The 24,772-nt window shown below is 36.0% G+C and overlaps 1 protein-coding gene across 4 annotated transcripts; it reads left to right on the top strand.

Annotated features, from left to right (window-relative positions):
- dnmt3ba (DNA (cytosine-5-)-methyltransferase 3 beta, duplicate a) lies at positions 1-22,984 on the top strand. 4 transcript variants are annotated; one of them, XM_055045870.1, is made up of 27 exons: positions 4-33; positions 178-228; positions 1,503-1,637; positions 2,923-3,068; positions 4,169-4,334; positions 4,900-6,605; positions 7,233-7,359; positions 7,798-7,851; positions 8,003-8,040; positions 8,297-8,446; positions 9,610-9,663; positions 9,764-9,913; positions 9,991-10,098; positions 11,497-11,626; positions 13,045-13,164; positions 13,249-13,293; positions 13,378-13,457; positions 13,822-13,934; positions 14,635-14,818; positions 15,942-16,026; positions 16,844-16,989; positions 17,063-17,153; positions 17,257-17,405; positions 17,491-17,576; positions 18,579-18,648; positions 18,742-18,860; positions 19,379-22,984. In XM_055045870.1, exons 3-27 carry the CDS (start codon positions 1,514-1,516, stop codon positions 19,518-19,520), a joined length of 4,383 nt encoding a protein of 1,460 aa, XP_054901845.1. In that variant the 5' UTR covers positions 4-33; positions 178-228; positions 1,503-1,513; the 3' UTR covers positions 19,521-22,984. The 4 variants fall into 4 exon arrangements, with proteins under 4 accessions (XP_054901846.1, XP_054901845.1, XP_054901847.1 ...); XM_055045871.1 differs by lacking the exon at positions 178-228 and having other exon boundaries at positions 1-33; XM_055045872.1 differs by lacking the exon at positions 4-33 and having other exon boundaries at positions 72-228; positions 13,048-13,164.
- The last annotated feature ends 1,788 nt before the right edge of the window (positions 22,985-24,772 follow it).

Raw genomic sequence — 24,772 nt, forward strand, 5'->3', positions numbered from 1 at the left:
GGACCGCCTTGTACCGATAGGGAAGCGGCTGTGGTAAGTCTGCAACCGTACAACCACAATGCAATAATAAAACAATCCGTTTTTGTTTCATTTTCGTGCGGAATAGTTTTATCTTTTTACCCTCCAGTGAGTGCCTGTTTTTTTGTTCTGGCTTTTTGTGAACCCGGTTGTCTGTAGGCAGCACCAACAAAGACCGACCGGCGAAACCAGCAGTGAAAGCCGCGAAAGGTTTGAAATATTTGGAGTAACTACAAGTCAGTCCTATTTTCTTTACTAAGGCAAGTTAATGGGAAAAGTCGCGTCAGCTTGCGCGTCAATAACAAAGCTGCCTGGTTGTAAAATGTGTCCCTGTCTACAGCGCAATAGTTTATGAAAAGATAAATATCTCTTTCTTTACACGGAAACACAGTGTTAATGATCGATCCACTGCGAAATGTGTCGCTCTTGCAAATGTTTTAACTGAACCAGAAGGGACAACATTCAATACATGTAGTTGTCACTGTTGCGCTATTTGTTTTCTTTGTGTCTTGTTGTTAAAGCAGGCGGATCTTAAACTAAAGGGGACCCCAAAACTCGTGTTTTTGTGGTAGTAAAAGTTGCGTGTCGTGAAGAAGTTCGCGGCAAGAAAGATAACGCGAGATTTCATTCATGCTTTCCATACATTGAGGAGATGGCAGGGGGCTGCAAGGGGGCTTATCCCGCAGCATCATGACTCGTGTCCCGCAGGATTCCGATAAAACATTCTGCGGTTTTCTTCTGTGCATAAGCTGGAAGATCTAGATACGACTAAACCGCAATACCAAATAGAAACATTTTAATTTGATTGAAGAAAGCTCAGCTTTCATCCTGTGGTCATTCAGACAAAAGGAGATTAGGCAACGGCCTTGTCCCACCCACCAACCCCCTCCTCAGACATCAGTCATGGAGAGAGCAGAGCCAACACCAGCCAAGCCTGCGTGTGACTACTTGTAGCAACCATGTGTGATAAAAATGCCAAAAGCACACTTTTTCTCTTTACTTATGTTTGTTTTTTATGTTTATCTTAACTAAAAATATTGCAGTACTAGTCTTTTCTCATAGTAAATGGAAGCAAGGTAGCTAAAAAAAGTAAATTCAAGCAAATCCAAAAGAAGGCAATACTAATGTCAACATTATTTTTGTTTCTTTGCGAGTGACAGAGCCTGTTATTAGATAGAATAAAGTCTTGTGTTGGACACTTGAAACTTAATAACATAAAAGCAGACATAAAAAACTATGGGTACCACTAATGAAACTGCACTATTTCCAGATGCTTTGTTTTGTTTCAACATACTAAGGTGCAACAAATTCAGTGTGTGTTAACCCCCCGGTGGCCCAGGAATGTTTTTGCCCTAATATTTCTAGTCACATCACAACCTTAAGACCCTTAATTAAGCCAATTATTGCAGTTCTGTGACAACCTTGCCTGAATGCTACCTATCAATGAATTAAATGTGTACGTTTATTTCTTATTCTTTTTAAAGAGACGCACAACATGGCAGCTTCTCCGGTTGTGACCCCCATCTCCACCCGTGATAAGTCGAGCCGTTTCTATGTGGTGTCGTGGATCAACAGGCTGCTCAAAACAGACTTCAAAAATGTGCAAGAGATGGGAACAGGTGATTAATTACAGCATATGAACTGGTCATTTCATGCTCATCATATTCATTTAGCCTACTTTTATCACATAGAGAAGGCATGGACAACTCTGGTCCTTGAGATCAGGCACTCTGGACACGTTAAATGTTACTAATAATAACTGCATCATTAGCAGGAATTTGGTTCTGAGAAGATAATTCAGTGACTTGAATCAGGTGTTGGAGCATCTGCGACTTACCTTATCAGGGCATTTCTATCAGCATTAGAGTCCCTCACTCACTTTCAGCTCCCAATACCTGTTAGTTGTTGTTGGTGCAATGTCAGCCACTTTCCAATGTTGGCTGACAAAGCAATGTTCTTCACATTTCAACAGTCATGGCCTGTTTTTATTTGCAAAACTTTTTTTTGTGGCTAAGCATAGTACTTTCTTCAACCTAACAATTCTGTGTTTTACCTACAAATGTGTTGGGTTTTTTTTCACCGTTTAATGAAAATGTTCACAATAGGAGAGAAACCATATTGGATCGTGCAGCTTCCTGTTTGTGTCGTGAAGAGAGATTTATACAGATTAATCAATTGTGATTGCAATATTTAAAGCAATGCTCTGAGTTTGTAAAGCAGGAGAGCAGCTTGTTCACAGACAACTAGCTGGAAGATTTTACCATTAAAAAACAACAACAGGTAATATCAAAACAAAGAGAAAACCTGATCGAATGTATAATAAAATAACTCAAAGTGCTTTAGTAATGTAAAATAGAATGATAAAAAATATTATTCTATATCAAGCACTGAGTTTGTTCATACTACATTTAAAGTGAATTCTACACAGTTCATAACAGAAGTTTTGTGCAACATAGTTTCTATAAACCACAAAGGGAAGTTATTGTTCCACTTTACCACCCTCATGTCAACTCATGAGTTTGTTTAAAAGTTGGTTTAACAGACTGAAACCTTCAGTTTCCAGACATATTTGGACACTGAGGTCTACAATGTTGCCTAATAATTTATTATTTTGAGTTTACATCTCACGAGGAGTCATTTTAATGTGATTTATCATAGTTTGTGATTGTGAAGTGGATATCAAAGACTGAAGTTGGACAAAAAAGATAAATACAAACATAGTAGAAACTGTGTTTCTGCTGCTGCTTGTCTTAAAGCAATACAAGCACCAAGAGCCTTTTGTTTTGAATCAACTTTAAAAAACTGGTTTACACAATACTCAGAGGCATTATTATGGTAAATGCCCTTCCTTCCTTCCTTCCTTCCATCGTCACGGCTTGTAAAATTGTTTGCGTGGTTCAACAGGTGCATGCCAGTGTCAGATGATGGACTGCACTTTTCCTGGCTCCATTGACATGGCTAAGGTGAAGTTTGATGCACAGACTAAAGAAGACTTTAGGCACAATTTCAGTCTTCTTCAGGACGCCTTCAACCAGAAGGGTGTAAAAAAGGTATGGATCTGTGTCTGCGTTAACAAAATTCACTCTTTATGGGGAAAAAGTACTGCTGTTCTCAAGGAATATGCAGACATTTAATTCCTTCACTGGCAGTACCAAAATCAACAAAAACGGCTGAAAAGGTATTCTCAAATTAAATCAGCTGCTGTTCTTGAACAATTTGGAGTACATGCAAAAGCTTGGTCTTTTTATGAAGATGACAAGCTAAATTTTTTATTTTTGCAGTCAAAAATACTTTAACTGCAAGTAGTTTGTAGCTATAATGTTTGTAACACAAAAGAAATAGATTTTTCACTTTTATTTCTTGTAAATGCACATTGAATGTTGAATGTATGGACTGGAAAATACAGTAAATCTGTAGAATAAAGTATTCTACTTGTGGATTTCAAAACTGATCAAGATAGTACAAAAAGACTCAGACAGAGAGGGGAAAAAAGACTCTCCTTCTACTTTTCCGAGTTGACCAGTCAGAAATATTCCAGGAAGAATACAGGCATGTCAAAACAAGTTTAAGTCGCTTTCTGGATATTATTGGCTCGGGAAAAGCCCTTTCACAACATTTTTGGTTGAATGCGTTGTCAATCAAAAGGGTGGGCTCTAGGTTGCCCAATAAAAGTGTCATGATGGACAACCGCAGAGTTTAAAGATGAGAAAAAGGCAGAGAATTCAGACAACCTAGATTTGTCCCATGATTGGGACGCCACATGTTAAGGGGTTAATATGGAGGGCTAATTTAGTTGCTATTTAGGTAAGAGACAAATTTAGGTAACAAACAATTCTTTCAGGAAGTGTAAAAAGTTTTTACACCTCTTGAATTTTTCCTTTTTCTTTTCATTACGACCAGGAACCTTATTGTATTTTATTGAGATTTTGTGTGAATAGAAACAAAGTAGCACAGTTGAAAATGGAAAAATAAAAATAAATGTTTTTTATTCACAAATAAAAATCTGGAAAATATACAATGCATTCATTAAATTAAGTGATGTTGATGGTTAAAATGTGAAAAAGTGTGACAAGTTCAAGAGGCATAAATGATTGTGCGAGATTCTGTAAAATGTCTTTAAATTCTCTCATGTCTTTTTGTTTTGTTACAGGTCATCCCAGTTGATGGGCTCATAGAGGGCGATTTCAAAACCTGCTATGAGTTCATGAAGTGGTTAAAACTTTTTTACACGGAAAATACAAAAAATAAAGAATCTACTCCTGTGAAAGCAACGATTTGTAACAGCGAGGAGATAACTCCAGTTTCACCATCTTCCGGTACCCTTTTTTCACTTTTTTCCTCCATATAATAAAAGAAAAAGGGCTTTAATTTACAGGAGACGATTAGGGCATCCAAAAAACGTTCTTGATTTCCCTCATAATTTAAACTCAGAATTCTAATTCTGTGTCAACATAACAGCTTCTTCTCTGTTATAGGATTTGTAAACCTGCATTTGATCCACTCTGAAAACTTTTAGATCTGAGTTTTGAAGCTGGATTTGCATGATGGTGCATAAACAATTTAAACAATTCTGAGAAGAAAAGCAAAAATACAGAGAAAATTCTGAGATTAAAGTCAAAATTCTGAGATTAGATTAGAATTCTGAAACAAAGTCAGAATTTTATAAAAATAGTAACAATTCTGAGAAACAAAATCTAAATTCTGAGATGAAAGTCAGAATTCTGTGGAAATGGTCAACATTCTTAAATTAAAGTTTGACTTCTGAAATAAAATTCAGAATTCTGAGAAAGAAGCCAAAATTTGGAGAAAACAAAGTCTGAATTCATTTTATTCAGTTGGCCTAATCCTCTTCAGTATAATCAAATTCTTCTGTCTTTCCAGGGAACTCAGACATTGAAACAAACGGCACTGCAAGGACAATGAAAGTTTTTCCGTACTCTGAAAAGTGGAAGGAGGAATACGTTTGGGCCGAAGCCAGCTCCCTGGGAGAGCAGCACACCTACTGCTCCATCTGCCACACCAACCTGGCTTCGTACAGGAGGGGCGCTGTGGAGCTGCAGCGCCACATGGAAACAAATAAACACCAAAAAAAGGCGGAGGATTTACAAATCTGTGAAGATAACACCGAGGTTGCGGAGCGATTCCCCTGCAGCGACGCGGCTGTCCGCTTCCTTTTCAACCGCTGCTACACCGGATCTGCTAAAGGCGAGCAGGTCTCCAGACATTTTGCACGCTGCAAACTGGGGCTGAAGTACCCCAAAGACCTCGTTGCTGTTAGCAGCCACACTCCTTACTGTGTTTATGTTTACGAAGCCCTGGCAGCTGGAAACGACGACACTGTCACCGTCGTTTTGGTGGGCTTTTTCGACGCTGAGTCCTCTGGTCACTGCATCCGACTTCTGGACGCCATTGAGTCGGCGGACGGAGCCGGAGACCAAAGAGCAGCGGCGGTGGTGCAGGCCTTGAAAAGACTCGAGCTTTCCACCGATAACCTCGCTGTTTGTTATCCCGGTGACGGCGAAGCTTCAGAGCAAATCTGCTCACATCTCAGGGAGCTGAACCCGAACATAATAGTCTTAGGAGGCCTGTATGCTATTGCTGATGCTGCGTATCATGCTGGGGTTCAGGAGCTCCCCAGTCAAATCCAGGAACTGCTGGTTGACTTATATGCACACTACTCCTCTTGCTCTACGAAGAACGTCAAGCTCAAGGCTCTCTTTGGCTCAGATATTACTAAAAACAGCAAGCCATTTTACCTCAGCGTCAGTTGCCTTAGATTCCACCAGCTGGTCACCAAATTGACAGAAATATGGAGCGATTTGATTCTTTACTTCAGTTCCTGCCCTGAGGATGATGAAAAAGCCAAGTCATTGTGTTCCCAGCTCAAGGATCCCAAAGTCAAGGCAATGCTTATGTCACTGGACCACGCATTAAAACCACTGGAAAAATTTCAAAAGCAAATTCAGGAGTCATCCTGGGCTAAGATGCCACTCATCCTGGAAGAAGCCAGCATGTTGCTTAGCACGTACACGTCTTGCTTTCTTCAGCCCAACGCCGCCGCTCGCTACCTCAATGAACATGATGCTCAAATCCTGAAAAACAAAAAGCACCACCTCTCAGGATCGGCCCTCAAACTGGGTGGGAAAGACATGGAAGATTTCCTAAAAACAGAGGAGGCTGCAGAGGTTTTGCCACAGTTACAAGAAGAGCTGCTGCTGTTTTATGTTGCAGCAACATGTTGCATCGCAGAGAAGTTGCCTTTAAGCGATGCGGTGCTCAGAAACATTGCTCAGCTGCTAAACCCGGAGAGCAGCCTTAAGGCTACCGATGCAGCTGTGGAAGAGCTGGGGAGGAAGCTGGGAGTCTGCAGCTCCCCTGAGGAGGTCAGGCAGCTCAAACAGGAGTTTAGTGAGTATCAGCAGACAGAGGAGGAGAGGAGTAACCAGGGAGTGAATGGAGACACACTGGAGAATCACTGGGCGAGGGTACTTGAAGGCACAGAGCCCACCTCACTGTTCAGGAAGCTGGTTCTGACCCTGCTGTCATTCCCATGTCCTCCACTGGATGCTCAACATGTTTTATCCCAGGTATTCCAACAACTTCCTCAGAATATTATAACTTCTACATTTAAAGCTGCAGTATCTAACATTTATTAAAAAGAAAAAGAAAAATCACATATTTGTTTAAACTTCCACCATGTCATGAAACTATTATATGAGACAGATAATCTGGAAAAAATCAAGTTCTTCCACCTCCTCCCAGTGCTAACAAGAAACAACCAATCAGAGCCAGGAGGAGGGTCTTAGTGCTATCAATCACCCTCAGTGTATTGCTCACTTCACCCCTTGCTCTTTGCTATGCTACAGCTCGTACATGAATGCTAAGTCTAGTTAGCATAGCCACTGATCACAGCGGATAAATGGTTTTCCTGTAATGTTAAGTTGTTTCTCAACCATTATCACTTTGAGCAGGGAGTACAGTAGATAGATTGACAGCGCTTAGACCTGTTTTTGGTTTGATAATAGCCTTAGTAATTTATTGGCTAAAAGTGATTATTGTCTAGCAGTTGTTTTTTTAAAATGTCACTTTTGGCCAACACTTAAAAAAATTGGAAGGTGACGATATTAAACTGTCATGACATGGTGAGAGTTTTAAGAAATATATAAAAAACTGCAGCTTCAATTAAATAACTGACATTGTCCTCTTTCCTTCAGGCTTTAGACATCAAAGATGTTGCACCGTTTTCTGAGAGTGATGCCGTCACAGAAAGCGAGTCTGAGGTCAGACCTGACCGTGTTCTCACTAACGGCAGCAAAAAAGACCTCCAGCTTTACTCCGCCGGTACAAAGCAATCCTCCACAAAGCAGATAAACAAAAATTAGGGCTGCAAGTTATTAAATAATGAGTTAATCTAAAGTTCACTGATCTTATCGATTGACTAATGATTCATTGATAAGTATCCATTTTCTGAAAAATGGGAATTTTCACTTGTATCAAGCGTAAATTCTTTTTCAGAAAAAATTTTCATGATATGCTGAGTTAAAAAAATCTTTAAATAAAATTATTTTGTGTCCGCTGTATTAAATACTGACATTATTAAACTCATATATACTTATAAAATTAATGAAAAAGGAACCTCTGAGGTTGTTGAATAAAAGAATTAATATATTTCAAAACAGAAACACATAAAGTGCATTTTGCAACACGAACCAAACTGGACCATTTCTTTTGCACTTTTGCACATTTTGTCATGTTTTAACTCTTGATTTGCTTTTCCAGCTTTGAATGGCTTCAATTTGAAGCCTTGTGAAGTCCGCCTTATCAAAATAAACGGTAAAAATAAATTATTTTATCAGCCTAAATAACTGTATAAATACATCTTTATTGATAAAATGTAAAAAATCTTTCCAGCCTTCAAACTTTAAAAAGTAAGCACTGAAAGTGTCTGATGATATCAGTGACAAAGTAACTTTTGTTTCTTTAGATTGTGATGGTTTTATCAACGGCTCTCTGTCACATGAGGTAATAAATGTTCAGTATTTCCATCTTATCTGATTTTGAATAGATTAAAGACCATAAATGCACATCTAATCTCTGCTGCTGGACCTGAAACATTTGAATCTCCCCTCAGTGATCCAGTCTTTAAACATGTCACTTGACTTTCTGATCAGTGTACATTGTTACATTTGGTTATCCTACATCAAGACGTTCCTGTTTTGTTTGTGTATTTGCATGTGACTGGTATTTGGATGAGAAATGAGAGTGTGTTTTGTCTCAGGGAGTTTGGAGGGGAGGTCATGGCTGGGAGAGCAGCTTACGCCAGAAACCACAGGCCCGAAAAGTCTTTCAGGCTGGTGTTGGTACCTGGTCCAAACCCATTGGCCTAATTAAAGGTCGCAAAAGTGGTGCGGACTCCATAGATGAAGATGTAGGTATACCTGTTTATTGTTCAGGTATTGTTCATTGCAAGAAAAATAACAATCATAATTTGTTCAGTCAGTGTGATTTGGAGTATAACAGCCAATGTGAAATAAATGTGAAACTAAAACAAGAGGTTGGTTACTAAAATAAACAACAACAAACCTTCTAAACAGTTCAGAAAGTGCAATTAGGAATTTTTGCCCTTATGGATCAGCCATATTGTCACTCATTTTTCTACAATATCAGCACTGATATTGTAGAAAAAGAATCCGATTGTTGCTTCTGTAGTATTAATTATGTTAAAGTCCGTCTTGGGAAGGTTACGTTCAACAATTTACATTTTTTCCTAAGATTATGTTAAGGCTTAAAAATGGCAACTTTTTGAAAAAGTACAGCAAAATCTTAGGCTGCAACAATCACAAAAAAAAAATCACAAAATCCTGGAGGATCTGAGTAATTATTGCAGACATTAAATATAAAAATGTAAATAATTTTTGTGAACAAAACTGGAGAATATACTACTTAAGGCACATGGGCCAAACTCAGGGTCTGGGGGCCACTGTAGATTTATTTGTGGCCCTCCAGACTCTAAATTACATCAATTAGTCTCCAGTTTTTCACAAATTCTGAAAATCAACAAAAATCAAAAATTTTTCTGATTTTTAGTGAACATTTTTTTCTCTAAATTCACCAAAATCATTGGGTTTGATTGACTGCTGCCTCAGTTTTACTTCATGTCAGGTTTTAGTCCAAGACAAATGTGGCGATTAATAAAAACAATTTACATTAGTGCAATATTGTTAAAATTTCTGACAGATATTCCTAAATTAGTGCCACAAAATCTGTGATTTTGACTGCAAAAAAATAAACACAAAAACAACCAAAATCCTGGATGAACTGATCAGTGAGAAAATATGTTCAAAATTACTTAATTTTAAGCAACACTTATTGAATTAAAAACCAAATAGCTAATTGTAGATATTTTTAACAGTTTAATAAGTTTTATCAATACATTTTGTCACAACTGGCCCTTTAATAACATTCAGATATTTGATTTGGCCCTAAATGAATCTGAGTTCAACACTCCTGACATAAAACTTTCTGCCATAGAAAAATTACACTTTTTTCAAGTTAGTTGTAATAATTTGACTTCACTGATATTTCTTTAAGCTTGAAGGAATCTCACCGACCAGTAAAAACACTCCATGCAAAGGTCAATACCAGGTAATTATTCATTTCTGGAAGTATTGTTGATCAAACTTACAGACCGGACGCCCGGTCTTATGAAATGTCTCTGTCTTGTTTTTCTTCGGCTTTTCTGCAGGATGGGAAAGGATTCTCTGTTGGGGAGCTGGTGTGGGGTAAACTAACTGGGATGTCCATGTGGCCTGGACTGGTGATGTCGTGGAAATCCAAGCACGTTCCTCCAGGCATGCGAAGGGTGGAGTGGTTTGGCGATGGGATGTTTTCAGAGGTAAAATCTGCTGCTCTGGTCAATCGGTTTTAATTTTTAATATTTATTTGTAACTGAGTGTCGGGTTTCTGTTGCAGGTCAGCACAGAAAGGCTGAAGCCATTTAGTTCCTTCACTTTGTGCTTCTGCAAAAACTCCTTCGCCAGTCTGCCGGTCTATAAGGACGCCATCTACCAAATCTGTGAGGTAATCAGAACAAACATGTTGCTACCCGCAGCCAGCATGGAAAGGGAATGTTTTCACCTCCCTGAATGGTTATTATGTCTTTAGCTCTTATCTGCATTCTTTCCCTTTGCATTGTTTACTCGCAATTTGAAACCTGTTCCATGGCTCAAAAAAGCTGACACAAAATTGTGCGTAGTGTTAAAGTTGAAGGTAAGGACTTGACACTGAACCAAAGGTTAACCTTCCAGCAGGACTGTGAACCTGAACATAGACCCAGATTTACAGTGGTATAGGTCAATGAATATCCACATGCTAGACATAAAAATCTATGGTAATAATTGTTTTTGACAAATGCTTTTCTTAAAATCTGTCTGAGCTTGAGCTGTTTTCTCAACAAGAATAGAAAAATTAGTTGAGTCTCTGGATATTTAAAGCTGATGGAGACAAAAACCAAATGACCTGCAGCAAAACGTGGTTCCGCCATCTTTGATTTGCTTTCATCATCATAAATATGGTCTGCTGAGTTTTGTTTTTTCAGGAAAGTCAAGTCAAGTTTATTTTCATAGCACATTTCAGCAACAGGGCAGTTCAAGAAAAAATACAGTCACCAAATGTGAAATCAACAACAAGGATTACATTTTACATGACAAGAAATATACAGCTCTGGAAAAAAAATTAAGAGACCTCTAAAAATGATCAGTTTCTCTGATTTAACTTTTTATATGTTGTTCTTGTATTCTATGAACTACTGACAGGATGACTGTGAGATTCCAAGCAATAATTCAGTATTTATTAGCAGAAAATGAGAAATGGTCAAATTAACAAAAAAGATTCAGTGCTTTCAGACCTCAAATAAAGCAAAGAAGACAAGTTTATATTAATTTAGAAACAATACTAATGTTTTCACTCAGGAAGAGTTCAGAAACCAATAGTTGGTGGAATAACCAGGAGGTTTTCAATGGGGTTCAGTGCAGTGGACTCTTAGCTTTTACCAGAGCTGTATATGCTTTTGTAAGGAATAAAGGTGTAATTATGTCTTAATCAGTTGTTTTAGCTTGAAATTGGGGGAAAAAAATCCAATCAAAAAGCTTAAAAATACAAGTAATTCTGTGTTGTGAGCTCTTATTTTGAAACAGAAAATGCAGTTTTTCTTATATTTACTCTTATTATAAAGTATTGCTACTGTGGTTTTTGTCAAAATTATCTCTACTTTTCCAAGGATTGTTAAACAAGAGTTCAAATTCAGTTATGATTCATGTTTAAGTTAGCAATAATCATAAGTTGAACAGATTTAGAGTGACAAACTTGGAAGGATTTTGTTTATTTCACAGAGATAAATCTATCTGTAAACAAACATGTTCCTGTGAAGTTTAACATGATACGGCTATTTCTGACTTTCACATCATTTTTGTTTTCTAGTTGGCAGCTGAACGATGTGGGAAGTCTTTTTCTAAGGCAGAAGGTGATAAAGAGCGAGAGCTGAAGATGATGGTGGATTGGGCTTCTGAAGGATTTCTGCCTACAGGACCCAGGGGATTTGCACCTCCTGGTAAAATTGATGGCAATATGTGTTTTCCTTCTACCTTAAATCTCTACATTTCAATCTCTTGAGTTTTTTCAGCATAAAATAACCACATAACAAAATGTATACTTCAGACTTGTCGTTATTGCATCATAAATATACAATATTGCAGTTACAAAGGCTGCCTGGATGCAATTTCTGGTGAGCTGTAATCTTCCAAGTCCAATGCGTTCACACACTGCATGCCAATAATGGACAGTTCAAACCAGAGGTTTACATACACCAAAAAAAGACACTTGAACCTTTTTTTCTCACTTTCTGAAGTTAAACAAGACCAAACTTCTCTTGCTTCAGTTAGAATCACCAAATTATTTATATTTTCTAGACTTGAGTCTTTATTGGGACTTACATAAGTGACGGAAAGGAAAGAAAAGAATGAGAAAAATATGGATTTGTGACTGACAATGTTATTGGATAAAAACATTGCATGTTTTTGGCATATTTTTCACTCTGTATTTTCTTCATTTCAATTTCACAGTTTTCTTTTTGTTTCAGTTTTGTTTTTTGAATGTTCTCAGTCGAAGTGATGGATAAGTAAAGAGAAAACATTTGATCATATTTCTGCCAGTGTGCTAATCGCAGAGCCAATACTTCTTTTGCTAACTTTGAAAACATTTAGCGCAGTTAGATTTCCCAAAACTAATTTTTCCAGATATCTTTGTTATTGACTGACTACGATTTCTTCAAGTTGAGTTATGTTTATATTTATGCTTTTATTTTGAAATGGGTGATGACTTTTTACACAACAGTTCTGTTTTTAATTTTACTTAAAATAAGAAACAAAATCAAAATAAAACAGACACTAGGCAATAAGACAAACATAAGTGCAATATCTAAGAGCAATTTTAGAACATGAACATTATAATATCAAACTCAAATTAGTGCTGGAAGGAAGGAAAATAATTTGAATAGCTTTAGCATTTAAACTTAATTTTAAGATAGATGATAAAATCTGAAAATGTGGTTTTGTTGCAGGTTTTTGATGGTGTGACTCTGACTACCATAAATAATAAAAAAAGTTAACCACATATAAGAGTTCAGGACATGGAGGGTATCAACGATTTAGCACTAGCTTCTTCTAAATATTGTATTTATGTAGCACTGTTGTGTTAGCAGAGCTAATGTTTAGGGTTGGTGCTTTAGGTTTAGCAAAACTACCGTTGGCTAAACTTGTTAGTGGTGTATTGGAAAATAAATGCAACTACACAACATGTCTTACACAGATGCTAATTCTGTACACCAAAGCCGACTTTGGGTAAGCTTCATTGTTGTGAAATGATTGACTCCAGAACAATGTGTCAAATGTCAGTCTTTGTTTACAACTTCATCTGTGTGTCAAACATTCCTGTTTTTCCTGAATGTGTCTTTTTCTTCCTCTCATTTAGAAGAATCCTCTCCAAATCGAGATCCTAGCGACTCTCCTTCCTCTGACTATCAACCTCCACCAAAACGAAAATATGTCTATAAAAACAGGGCAGCAGCTCCCAATGCCCCCTACAATAGAGGTTTGGCATATAGGTAGCATTTTAGTTATTTGATATTAATTTTGTTTTCTTACATGTGGTTTCTTTTCATAATTTTCTTTACAGAATCACTGAAAGAAAAAGTAAAAGAAAAAGGCAAATCAATTGAAGGTAAGTTTGTAATTTGTGGACTTAAATTCTCAGACATAAACTAAACTATAAATATTTTGTTAATAACTCCCTGTTTTATTTTAGATTTCTGCTTGTCTTGTGCATCATCTGAAATCGATGTCCAGCATCCCCTGTTTGAAGGTGGTCTTTGTCTAAGATGCAAGGTAATCTGACAAAGAGTCAAGATGTTCAGTTCAACAGCAGATCCAGGGTTTTCCCCAGAGTATTATAAGCCTGGCGGGTCACCAGGCTTTGCTTGTGTCCCCACCAGGCTAAACATTACTTATTTATTTAAGTCTGTTTAAAGTGTTTGCATTTTTTAAGACTGTATAGTTGATGTTTGGGTATTAATCTTCCAATTTTTCAATAACACATAATTATCATGTGATATTATTAAACTTCCTGTTAACCTTAAATCTTTTTTAGTTCAAAAACACAACAGGCTGCTGGGTGAATGATTGCCTTAGGTTCTAAACACCGGGTACAGCACGTTTTCTGGGGGAAACCTTGAAATGTCTCGGTTTGCAGGAGAACTTCACAGAGACGCTGTATCGTTACGATGAAGATGGCTACCAGTCGTATTGCACGGTTTGCTGCGCGGGCTTAGAGGTCATTTTGTGTGGGAACGCCAGCTGCTGCAGGTAAACACAAAAGTCTTCACTTTGTTTTTAGTGAATTTATATCATGAAACAAACACAGAAGGCAAAGAAATGGATCAAAGTAAGATTATTGATGAATAGTTTCAGTCAATAAATGCAAATATTCATTCTGATGAGATTTGTTCGTCAGACTGAAAGTAGTTTTTGAAAATAACTTTTTAGACAAGTGTTAATTTTTGTAATGCTCTCATTTTTGTATTATTTGGTCTGACGTCGTATTTTAACCTTAAATGTAACTAGAAAATCATCATAATTGACAGAAATTAAGGCTATGTGTAGTTAATTTATGTAATATGTTTCACCTAGTTGGTTATGTCACTTAATTACTTTAACTTTTCAATAATTTCATGGATTTGTAAATGCTGCAGGTCATGATAAACATAGTTAACTTACAGGCTAAGATATCCTTTAACATTTTATGTTCATTGATTAAATGAAGAAATTCTAATGCAGTTGAAGTTCAAACTTTCAGCTTTAACTCAGTGGATTCAGCAAAACAAAATGCATAAAAATGTTTTGATAGATCAGCAGAATGTTATGTATAACTGTCAAGCAGAAGCAAAAATGTCTTCAATTTAAAATCTTAAAAGTGTGGTGTGTTATTTTTTAACTGTCCCTACAATTCCATAGGGAGATGGAATTGTAGGAGCAATTGACCTCCCATCTTTGTTTCTCCGTCCAGATGTTTCTGCAAGGACTGCCTGGACATCCTGGTAGCCGAAGGAACCTTCGACAAACTGAAAGACATCGACCCCTGGAGCTGCTTCATGTGCGAACCATCACAGTGCGACGGAAACCTCAAACTGAGACCAGACTGGAGCGTCAAAGTTCAGGATTTATTCACTAATAACAGCGCCATGGAGTTTGTAAGCACCATGTTAAGCATTATTGTGCATCATTTGGTAAAACTTCTAATTTTACATTTATACTGTTTGTCTTTGTACTGAAATTGTAAAATATTGTCTCTTGAATGGTGCCAGATGAAATGCTAATAAGCATATTTGCATGGGTGCAGTCAGCTGTGAGCTGTTAATGTTTAGGCATTGAACGCTCCCAGAACTCTGGACAAACTGGTTTCACTGGTCTGTTTACCTTTGTTTTCTCTACTGCACCAGCATAAAACCAGAGTAAACCAAACTAAATTCAACAATGCAGTTTTACAGGTTTATTATTTTTAACATTGACTATAAAGGCAACATTGACTGATCAACATAAAGTTTTTTAGTTCAAGCAGAATTGTACAAGACGACTAGTGAAACATGTTTAAGGTACTTAAAAGCATCTCAACATAATATAGATAGATTAAATTAAATTATAAAGCATAAGAAAGGCTAATTATAAGTGCAAATATTTTATATTTCTGGAAAGCTCATGAACGTCTACATCTCATTTCTTTACGTTCAAGTTATTTTTCTTTTGAAGAATTATTTCAGACTTGAACTTAGTGATGGAAAATACTTATTTTGGTGTTTTGTAGGAAACATTAAACTTTTTAAATGTTTCCTGTTACCTGTGTTGCTAGGTAGCAGTGTAATTGCTCAGCTGTTACCTAGCAACCCCGGCAGAGTTCCAAGCAGGTCTTTTGGTTTTACCACTTTATGAGCTGATCAATGACAATAAACGATTACTTCATTTATTGTCATTAATCTGACAGTGGAACTTTTTTATCAATATTAATTAATTAGTTACTTGTAAGTTAGTTTTGTCTTATTTCATGTGTGCTAAGATATTTACTTCAGAAACTAGAAAAAAAAAAGTGGTAAAATTTTGTGTTTTTGCAGTGAAGTCACTGAATATTTTTGCAATTTATATTTATTACATTGTAGAAATTACAACATAATGTCACTTTGATAATACAGTTTTTTTGTTTGTGTTGTTTTGTTTTTCTAAAAGCTCTCCACTGGATCTAATGTGTTGTGGATAAATGTTGGAAGAAATTGAGATTTTTCTCTGTAAAACTTTTGCTTTCTTTTGGTTTAATAACCACAGGAGCCTCACAGGATTTATCCATCTATCCCTGCTGATCAACGAAAGCCACTCAAAGTGCTTTCGCTTTTTGATGGGATTGCAACAGGTAGGTTCACTGTAGATGTTTTTATATATGAAAACAAAGCAATTTCTGTGTCAGTATGAACAATAATTGAGCTTGAGCCAAACAAAAGCATCTTTTTTATTGATTAAAGGGTCGGATCTATGATTATAACGGAAAATTACACAATTTCATTCTTCTGTTTGTGTCTTAGCTACTTCTAAAAACAGCCCAAGTGCTTAAAAACAACAACACCCAGCCGTTTTTGACAAGTTAATGTTTTCTGGAAATTGAGACGTTTCAAAAACCTTCGAAACATTAAATCGGATTCCAGCGGCACTCTGCCGTTACCTAGCAACCCCAGCCATGCCCAGCCCCGTTACCTAGCAACCCCAGCCCCGTTACCCAGCAACCCCAGCCATGCCCAGCCCCGTTACCCAGCAACCCCAGCCCCGTTACCCAGCAACCCTGACAGAGTTCCAAGCAGGTCAACTTTACAAGTTGATCAATGGCTGGTGGAAAAGATGTTTTCTTGCTCACTTAACATTCAGAAAAGATGTTTGTGTTTTAAAGATGGCTGTATAATTACTCACCTGTTTGCAGCAATTGTGTGTAAACGTTGAGTTGTGGCGTGGCCAGAAGAAGTTTATTTGGATTTAAAGTGACAAGAGGCCCTAAAATAGCTCATTATCTAAGAATAATTTTGTTAAGAAATATTTTTTTGTCCATATCCTAACCTCTTCAAGGAAGCATATTGTTTATGAAAACAGACCAAGCGCTTAAAAAAAACATTTATTAAAGCTAATAATAACAATAATGATGAAATATCTAATAACAATAATAAGCTTTGACATTGTGACAGGATATCTGGTGCTCAAAGACTTGGGCTTCAAGATTGAAAGATACATCGCTTCTGAGATCTGTGATGACTCGATTGTTGTGGGAATGATTAAGCACGAGGGGAAGATTGAATATGTTAACGACGTCCGCACCATTACAAGAAAACATGTGAGACCCTCTCTTAAAGCTGAAGTTGGTTTAAACTAAAAACTGATTTTAAGTTGTTCTATGTATGCTTCAGCTGGCTGAATGGGGACCTTTTGACCTCCTGATCGGAGGGAGTCCATGCAACGACCTGTCCATGGTCAACCCACTGAGAAAAGGACTCTTTGGTACATCTAAAAAATTATTTTTTAATCTAAGGAGTGACATGTTTCTTCAGATTTAATTATTTTTATTTTATTGCCTCATTTTCCCTCCCTTTTCTTCCTGCAGAGGGCACCGGGAGACTCTTTTTCGAGTTCTACCGCATTCTGACCCTGTTGAAGCCAAAGGAGGAAGACAGCCGTCCATTCTTCTGGCTCTTTGAGAACGTGGTTTTGATGAGCGCTCACGACAAAACTGACATCTGCAGGTTCCTGGAGGTGAAGACCTGTAAACAGCACAATGGAAGTAAAACAGCTGTGGTAAATGTGGATGCTCAGCATGGGAATTCTGCTCTGTTTCCAGTGCAACCCAGTGCTTGTTGATGCAGTGAAAGTCAGCCCAGCTCACAGAGCGCGATACTTCTGGGGAAACATACCTGGAATGAGCAGGTACGTTCCAGTCCAATAGTTTCAGCTTTTTCTATGTGTTAAAGCTGAAATTATTAAAAATAAACTATTAAAATATAATTTAATATATGATTAACCATTAACTGGAGGATATAGACTCAAACAAAGGCCAATTGTTGAAAGAATGCATATGTGTTTATATATTTAGCATTTAAAATAAGACAAAAAAATATTCTTTGTCTTGTCAAGTGTCGTAGTTTGAACTTTTACTGGTTCACGTTCAGTAAAAAAAAAAAAAGAATTAATCACCACATTTTTAGAAGTTTTTTTTGCCGCAAATGGTCAAGTGTTGTTGAATTATTTGTTTATTTGCATATTTTAATGTAGTTCTAATATTGTATAAAAAAGGTTGACATGAAAAATATGAAGAATGTGCCAGTTTCCTATCAAATTAATCAATTAGTTGTCAGAATAATTGATAACTAAAATAATTCTTTGTTGCTTTGATCACAACAAATAATTCTGCACTTTATTGTTCAGGATTCAAAAATGTTAATTAGAAAAATGCAGAACTGACTCCCAAAATTAGATTTGTGATTTGAAAAGAAAAAAAAACTACATGTAAACAATAATTTGCTGATTTATCATTTATTTTTATGATGAAATATATAATAACAACACTTAATAAGAAATGCAATTTTAGAGCGCTTTTCTTTCCTTAACAGATACAAAATGATAACAGATGATAAAGCATTCACTGCAGGAATGCTATGTTATTGCATTTTAGGAACTAAAATGTTAATTTTTTTATTTAAAGAAGAAATCGAATCATTTGTTTATTTACATCTTTTCATTTATTTATACCATTGAATAAGAAAGGCTTAAATGAAAAAGCTGCAGAATGTACACATTATTTTTATCCCATTAATCATCAGAATTATTGATAAATCAATCGATAACTAATATAATTGTTAGTTTCAGCCTTGCTGAGCATAACGCTGCTCTTAAGTTTAATATAAATTAAATCTGTCTGCTTTCCACCAGACCTATGGCTACCTCTCTTGACGATAAAGTCACTCTGCAGGATTGTTTGGAAGTTGGTCGGACGGCAAAGGTAACCGCATGTTTGTTACGTGTTTTATTTCCATATTGTTTTCATTGCAGTTTGAATTGTGCTTTTTTAACGGTGTGATTTTGCATTTTGCAGTTTGATAAAGTTCGCACAATCACGACAAAGTCTAACTCCATAAGGCAAGGGAAGATGGGCCCACTTCCTGTCTCCATGAACGGAAAGGAGGACTACTTGTGGTGCACTGAAATGGAACAGTGAGTGTCAGTGGTTTGCCAGTACCACCAGCTCCCAAACAGTCCCACATCATAATGCAACCACTGCCATGCTTGAATGCCAACACTAATTTTTGGAGCGTTTAGGGTTTTAAGGCTCCACCTGTTTTGGGTTTCATTTACTGTATATCCCAGACTATACATTGTATCAATACAAAATTAAAAAGCATCATGAAGAGGAAAAAAAACAAATATAAACTGCATCAACTTAGAAACTTAAACTTTGATGAATGATTACAAAGTGCTTTGACACAAAAAGTTTGATTCAAACTAGTTTTTCTATGTAAAAAGACGCATCTTTCTATGTGTTATTTTTTCTATCTATATGTAATTTTTATAAGATGGTTCAACTTCCGCAAGACAAATAAATGATGAGATTAAACCTTTTGTTATTACTGTTTAGCTTTTATTTGGGAACAAAGACGAGTTGAAGAGGTGTTCATATCGTTTACATCTATTTACCATTGATCTGTTTTTAAGATTGTTTTCTGTTCTTTCAGGATCTTTGGCTTCCCCAAACACTACACTGATGTGAACAACATGAGCCGGATGCAAAGACAGAAGGTTCTGGGTCGCTCCTGGAGCGTTCCTGTGATTCGCCACTTATTCGCGCCGCTGAAGGATTATTTTGAATGTGAATAGGAGCAGTGATGCGATCCTGAGGCGGAGCAGCAGCGGTAAACCCAACGCCTTATCTTGGTGCTTTAATAGTTTAGATTGTGTGGGCTTCTTTCTCCTTTAGATCCAGTTTGGCGTTTTGTCTCTTAACTTTCTCTAACTCTTTAACTGCCAGTAGCTGGGGCCGTCTTTCTACATATTTTATTTTTCTACTTATTTGTGTTTTTGTTTTTTTATGCTGTGATCCGATGATGTTACTCAGAACACAGGCCTGTGTCACAAAGTGAGATGAGACAATTAGCTCCACATCTTCAGGTTTAACTCAGGTTTTTTATCACTACTGACATGTTTACTGTTTTGCATCGCCATGAGAACAGCACAGACTAACTAGAAAACCAGCAATCTGCTCCATCATTGATTTAGAAGCAAAAGAAGTTTATTTAGAAACGCTATTAACTGGACACTGTTTTTAACTTTTTATAAACACAACAGAATACAAATCAGCAACATAAAGTATTTTTTAATCTGCAGTTATGTTAAAGAAATTGCTGAGCTTAGATTAATTATGTGACCAAAAAGCTCATTTTTAACTCCTGCTTGATGTTTTATCCATTTTGATCTGGAATCAGACATTTCATCCTTATTAGCTTTTCTTTTTTATATCCAGGTGTTTAAAAATATGATTTTTCCAGGTCTTATCTATGACTTTTGAATTTTAAGTTTAGCTCACTTCTGTGATTAGTTATCACATATATTTTTACCCCAGAGTCTGAAACCCCTCTGAGGTCCAGATGACCTACATTTGCTACTGTAACAAGGCAAAAACACAACAAATTTGGAAAATTATCACCTGGTTTTCTGGTTTGGTTTTAATCCGGTGTGAAGGACGACTTAAAGAACTGCTGAACTCACTTTGTGGCGCAGGCCTTGCTCTCTACCTCAAGCCTGAGTTTAAATCAGCGGTTTCAGTTTGTTTAGTTTTTATATATAAATATATATGTAATGAAAATGAAATTTGTTGACTTTCTGGCTTTTCTGTGTAACGCATTTTGCTAATCCCAACGTGGAGCCACATTTTCTCTTAAAACAATCTCATATTTGTTGCCTTTTTACTCATATTTTTGTGTTTTTCAAGGACTTTTTGTTGTGTATGCAAAAATGAACTGTGACTGTTAACAATATCTTAGGTATAGAGTTTTGCTGCAGTAAATATCTACAGTAGGAACTGAGCTTAAAGTACTGTATCAACGGTTTTCTCACCTAACCAGTTGAGCAACATAATTGTGTTGAAATAAATACAAAATGCAGAATAAAAGCTAAATATGAGCATAGTTTTGAAATAAAACACATAGCTTTGAGGTATAATATGTAGCTTATTCAATAAAAAGCAGAAATTAGATTGTAAAGGGTCAAAATTCCAGTTAACTGATGGAAAAAAGCAAAAAAGGACACAATTTTATCTAATTCTTTAAAGATTAATCAACAGAAATGTGGAAAATTATTGAGCTTTCAGCACTCCCCAGCGCTACATGTTACAATTTAAATATATCTCAATTAATTTTCAGCCTGGTTAATTTTTATATCATGTAAATTCTGTAAGATTTAGTTCAATAAAAAACATGTTATCACTTTTACTCTATTAATATTCTTTAAAGTTAACTAATAAAAAACAGTTTCTCTTCTGATTGATAAAAAGAGACAGAAAATAATAACATAAAATATGCAGTGAAAATAATAAAAGCCTTAAATTTGATACTTGAAATGCTTGATTGGTGTGTTTTGGAAAGAAATCTGCTAAAAATCGATCCTTGATTTAAAACTTGAATTTTTTCAGCAGTTAATGACAATGACACATTTTAAGATTTTACGGTAATTGTTTCAATTTCTGAATATGACGCGATTCTACACTCGAGTTATCTAGATTTTTAAAAAGTTTTTAAAAGATTTTGGATATTTTAGTGGAAAACTGTATGTTTCATAAGCAATGAAGGAATAAAATTTTCTGTTTTGTCAGTTTGCTAAAAGCTTTTTTAGCATCTCGACAATCTGCAAAATCTCGACATGTCAAAAAACATTTCAAATATGATAAAATACATACAGATTGATGTTTTTGTTTTCTGAAACTCAAAATAAAACCAGGACTATCAATAGTAAGTGTTAAGTTCCAACCAGATCCAGTTGAAGAATTATATGTAAACTTTGGCAGTTTTTTAATCTTCATATTTGGTCTGCGGCGATTCGAAAATTTGAACTGATATCAATATTCATCCAACACACAAAAACACCAATAAGATGGAAATTAATATTGGTTATTAATAGTAGCGCATTTTTAGTTATCAGACCAATACCATTGCGCTGATATATTTTGCAACTCTACTTTAATTAAATGAACTTTTACCCATTATTACCTAAAAGCAAATTTATTTTTGTTAAACTATTTTTATAGGAACATTTTTATTTGTAGAATATATCAGCACCAGCAGATGTTAGTATTTTGTCAAAATATATGTAAAGTAAAACTGGGCTGATGGTAACGACCGATGTTTATTTACATCTTGCTGCTTTCCATCCATGTTTTTGTTTGGTCATATTACAATGATAGTGATGCAGCAAAGCATTATGGGATGATACACTGCAAAAACACAAAATCCTACCTAGTATTTTTCTCCTACACCTTACTAAAAAGTTACCTCTAAGTTAGTTTTCTTTTATTTGAAGTATAGTACGATATTAGAACTAGAAACTAGACCAAAATCACTCTGTAAGATTTTGTGTTTTTGCTTTGTGGTTTTTGTGGTTACTTTTACCCGGTAACCACAAAAACCAAAAGTGTAGGGAAACATAATTCGTAATATCTGAAAAAAGAGCAGATTTAAACTCTGATTTTCATATTGATTATCCTAGATGACAGAAAAAGGAATAAAGTCTCAAATTTCAAACATTTTTCATATCCAGATCTCAAAAATAATCAAATTATCATCAATACTTTTTTGTTGGTTAGCTAAATGATGTTGCGGCCAAAAACCTGACATGTAAAGCTTCATTTTATGCTCCAGGAAAATCATGTAAGTCATTCATTGTCATCAGGATTTATATTGAGTTTAAACATAAGTTCAGAGTTTAAGATAAACTCTGGACTCCTAAACTTAGAAAAAAAAACTTGTGGGCTTACATCTGATTTTTTTGTTGTTGGTTTTGGTCACACTACATGTTACATGTTATCTGTAATGGTGAATAACCAGGTGCATGAGAGGATGCACTGAAATGACTTGCTTACCTCGCTCTTCATATGATGGTGCTGCACTCATGGTGCTGATGTTTGTGTATTTTTATTTTTGTCCATTAGGAGACTCAGTTTTAACATCACCTCAATCAAACTGGGTTTCTCAGTAGCATGTCGACTGTTTAGTTGTTTGTGTTAAAGTAACATAGGAAAAAAAAAACGCCAGTTGATTCTCATGTGAAACAATAAATAAATCTGTGGGATACATCATATAAGGTGTGGTTTTGTTATTTACCATGACTTTCTGTCATAAAAGCCAGAATATAACATTTATTGTTCATCCATAAGTATAAAATTCTCTCTGATGGTTTCACATATTAGGAAAACATGTAACTGTAAATGTCACATAAAGTGAGATTAAATTTGTAAAATCCTTACTTGACGACTGACCTCACCTTAAATCAGATTTTTGATTTTTGAAGATTTAATTTCTGAGAAATCTGGATTTTCCACCAATGGGCTTTTTGAGTTTCCATAGTTCAGTGATGTCAGCACACCCATGCCCTAACAAGAATAAAGTAATAATATTACCAGAATAAAGTATTAATTTGATGAAAATACAAAATAAAAATGGGGAACGTTGAGCATCTTGTGAAGTTATACTTTGGTTTGGTTTATTCAGTATATTCTGAAGAAAACCACAGGGACTGCTGAGCTGCTGTTGACTCTATCTTAGCTTCATTCCCGTAATGTTAACATCTTTTAATGATAAAATTGCATATTTTTCTGCTAATATATGACTATTCTCGTAATTAGAATTAAAAATATGATTCTCACGAGTCTGAACCGGAAGTGATCCGCGCCATCTTAGTAGGTAAGCGCGGAGCAAGGAATCTGAACCGTGGCTTCCGGGCAAACAAACAGGAAGTATCTTGACATTCTTGTGCGAGAGAAAGATATATCAACAAAATCGTTGCTGAGACAAATAATAGACGACGTGGACAAGCCGCCTCCGGATCTCTTACTATGACGTAGTTCACTAGTTAGTGAACACAGTGCTACACCATGGAGGAGTTTCGCCTGAAATCTATGGACGCATACAAGCAACGTTTCAAGTGATTTATAAAGGACGTACGTGCTCTTCATATGAATAACAAGGTTATGGTGACTGGAAGAGTAAGTGCGTGTAGTAACACAAAGCTAAGCTAAATGTACTTCTTAGCTAGCAGATAAAAGCTTCATTAGCTATGCTAATTTTGCTAGTTCGGCAGTAAGTACTACAATATCGCTGGTATTTCTCTTAGTATTACACAGAGGTGGTTAGAGTACTCAAATTATAATCGAGTAGTGGTTGTAATTTAATTGTATTGTTCATAAATTAGATAAGAGAGAGGCGAGAGCTAGTTCTAAGCTCGTCTGTGGCTTGTTCATTGTTGTCATAGCAACTCCATAATAGCAACTGTCATGGCAGTCACTGTGTCTACTAAGATGGCTGTCAGCTACAAAGTTCCCGAAAGCGTGACGACACATGGAAACTGTACAGAAAATATTTTCTGTCTTTTATTTTTTATATATTAGGAAGCAAGAATAAATATCAATTAAAACGATAAATTGGATCTGGTATGAAAAAATCAGAGATTTTATTTTTAAGCCATATCACCTTGTCTAGATTTTGTACAAAATGTACAAAGTTGAACTTTTATTTTTATTACATGAGCACACAGATTGGGGCAACAAAATGATCCGATTTGCAACTGAACTACTTGCAGTTTCTGTCACAGAGTGCATCGTTCATGGCACAGATTATAGCTGCAGCAGTTTCACAACAAAATCATTTTCTCAGATCCCTGCATACAGTTTGGTCCACGCATCTGAAGGCATCTATGGGAGCTACCATTTTACTCTACAGGACCAAACGGATGAGTGTGAACCTTTATTTTATCTTTAGATCAGTTTTCTTCTTCCCAAGTTTTATTTTTAAAAAATTGACACAAAAAAGAGGAAAAGATTAAAAACTGAAAGTTCAGGCATTATGCAGTTCTGCATAAAATCT

The sequence above is a fragment of the Poeciliopsis prolifica genome, unplaced genomic scaffold (genome assembly GCF_027474105.1).
Source record: "Poeciliopsis prolifica strain line A6 unplaced genomic scaffold, Auburn_PproV2 SCAFFOLD023, whole genome shotgun sequence".
Lineage (NCBI taxonomy): Eukaryota > Metazoa > Chordata > Actinopteri > Cyprinodontiformes > Poeciliidae > Poeciliopsis > Poeciliopsis prolifica.

Excerpts from the sequence above, each read along its gene's own strand:
- dnmt3ba (XM_055045871.1), top strand. The coding sequence starts at position 1,514 with ATGGCAGCTTCTCCGGTTGTGACCCCCATCTCCACCCGTGATAAGTCG. Across the intron at positions 13,165-13,248 it reads CAATGCCCCCTACAATAGAG|AATCACTGAAAGAAAAAGTA; the intron begins GTTTGGCATATA and ends TTTTCTTTACAG. Across the intron at positions 17,577-18,578 it reads AACATACCTGGAATGAGCAG|ACCTATGGCTACCTCTCTTG; the intron begins GTACGTTCCAGT and ends GCTTTCCACCAG.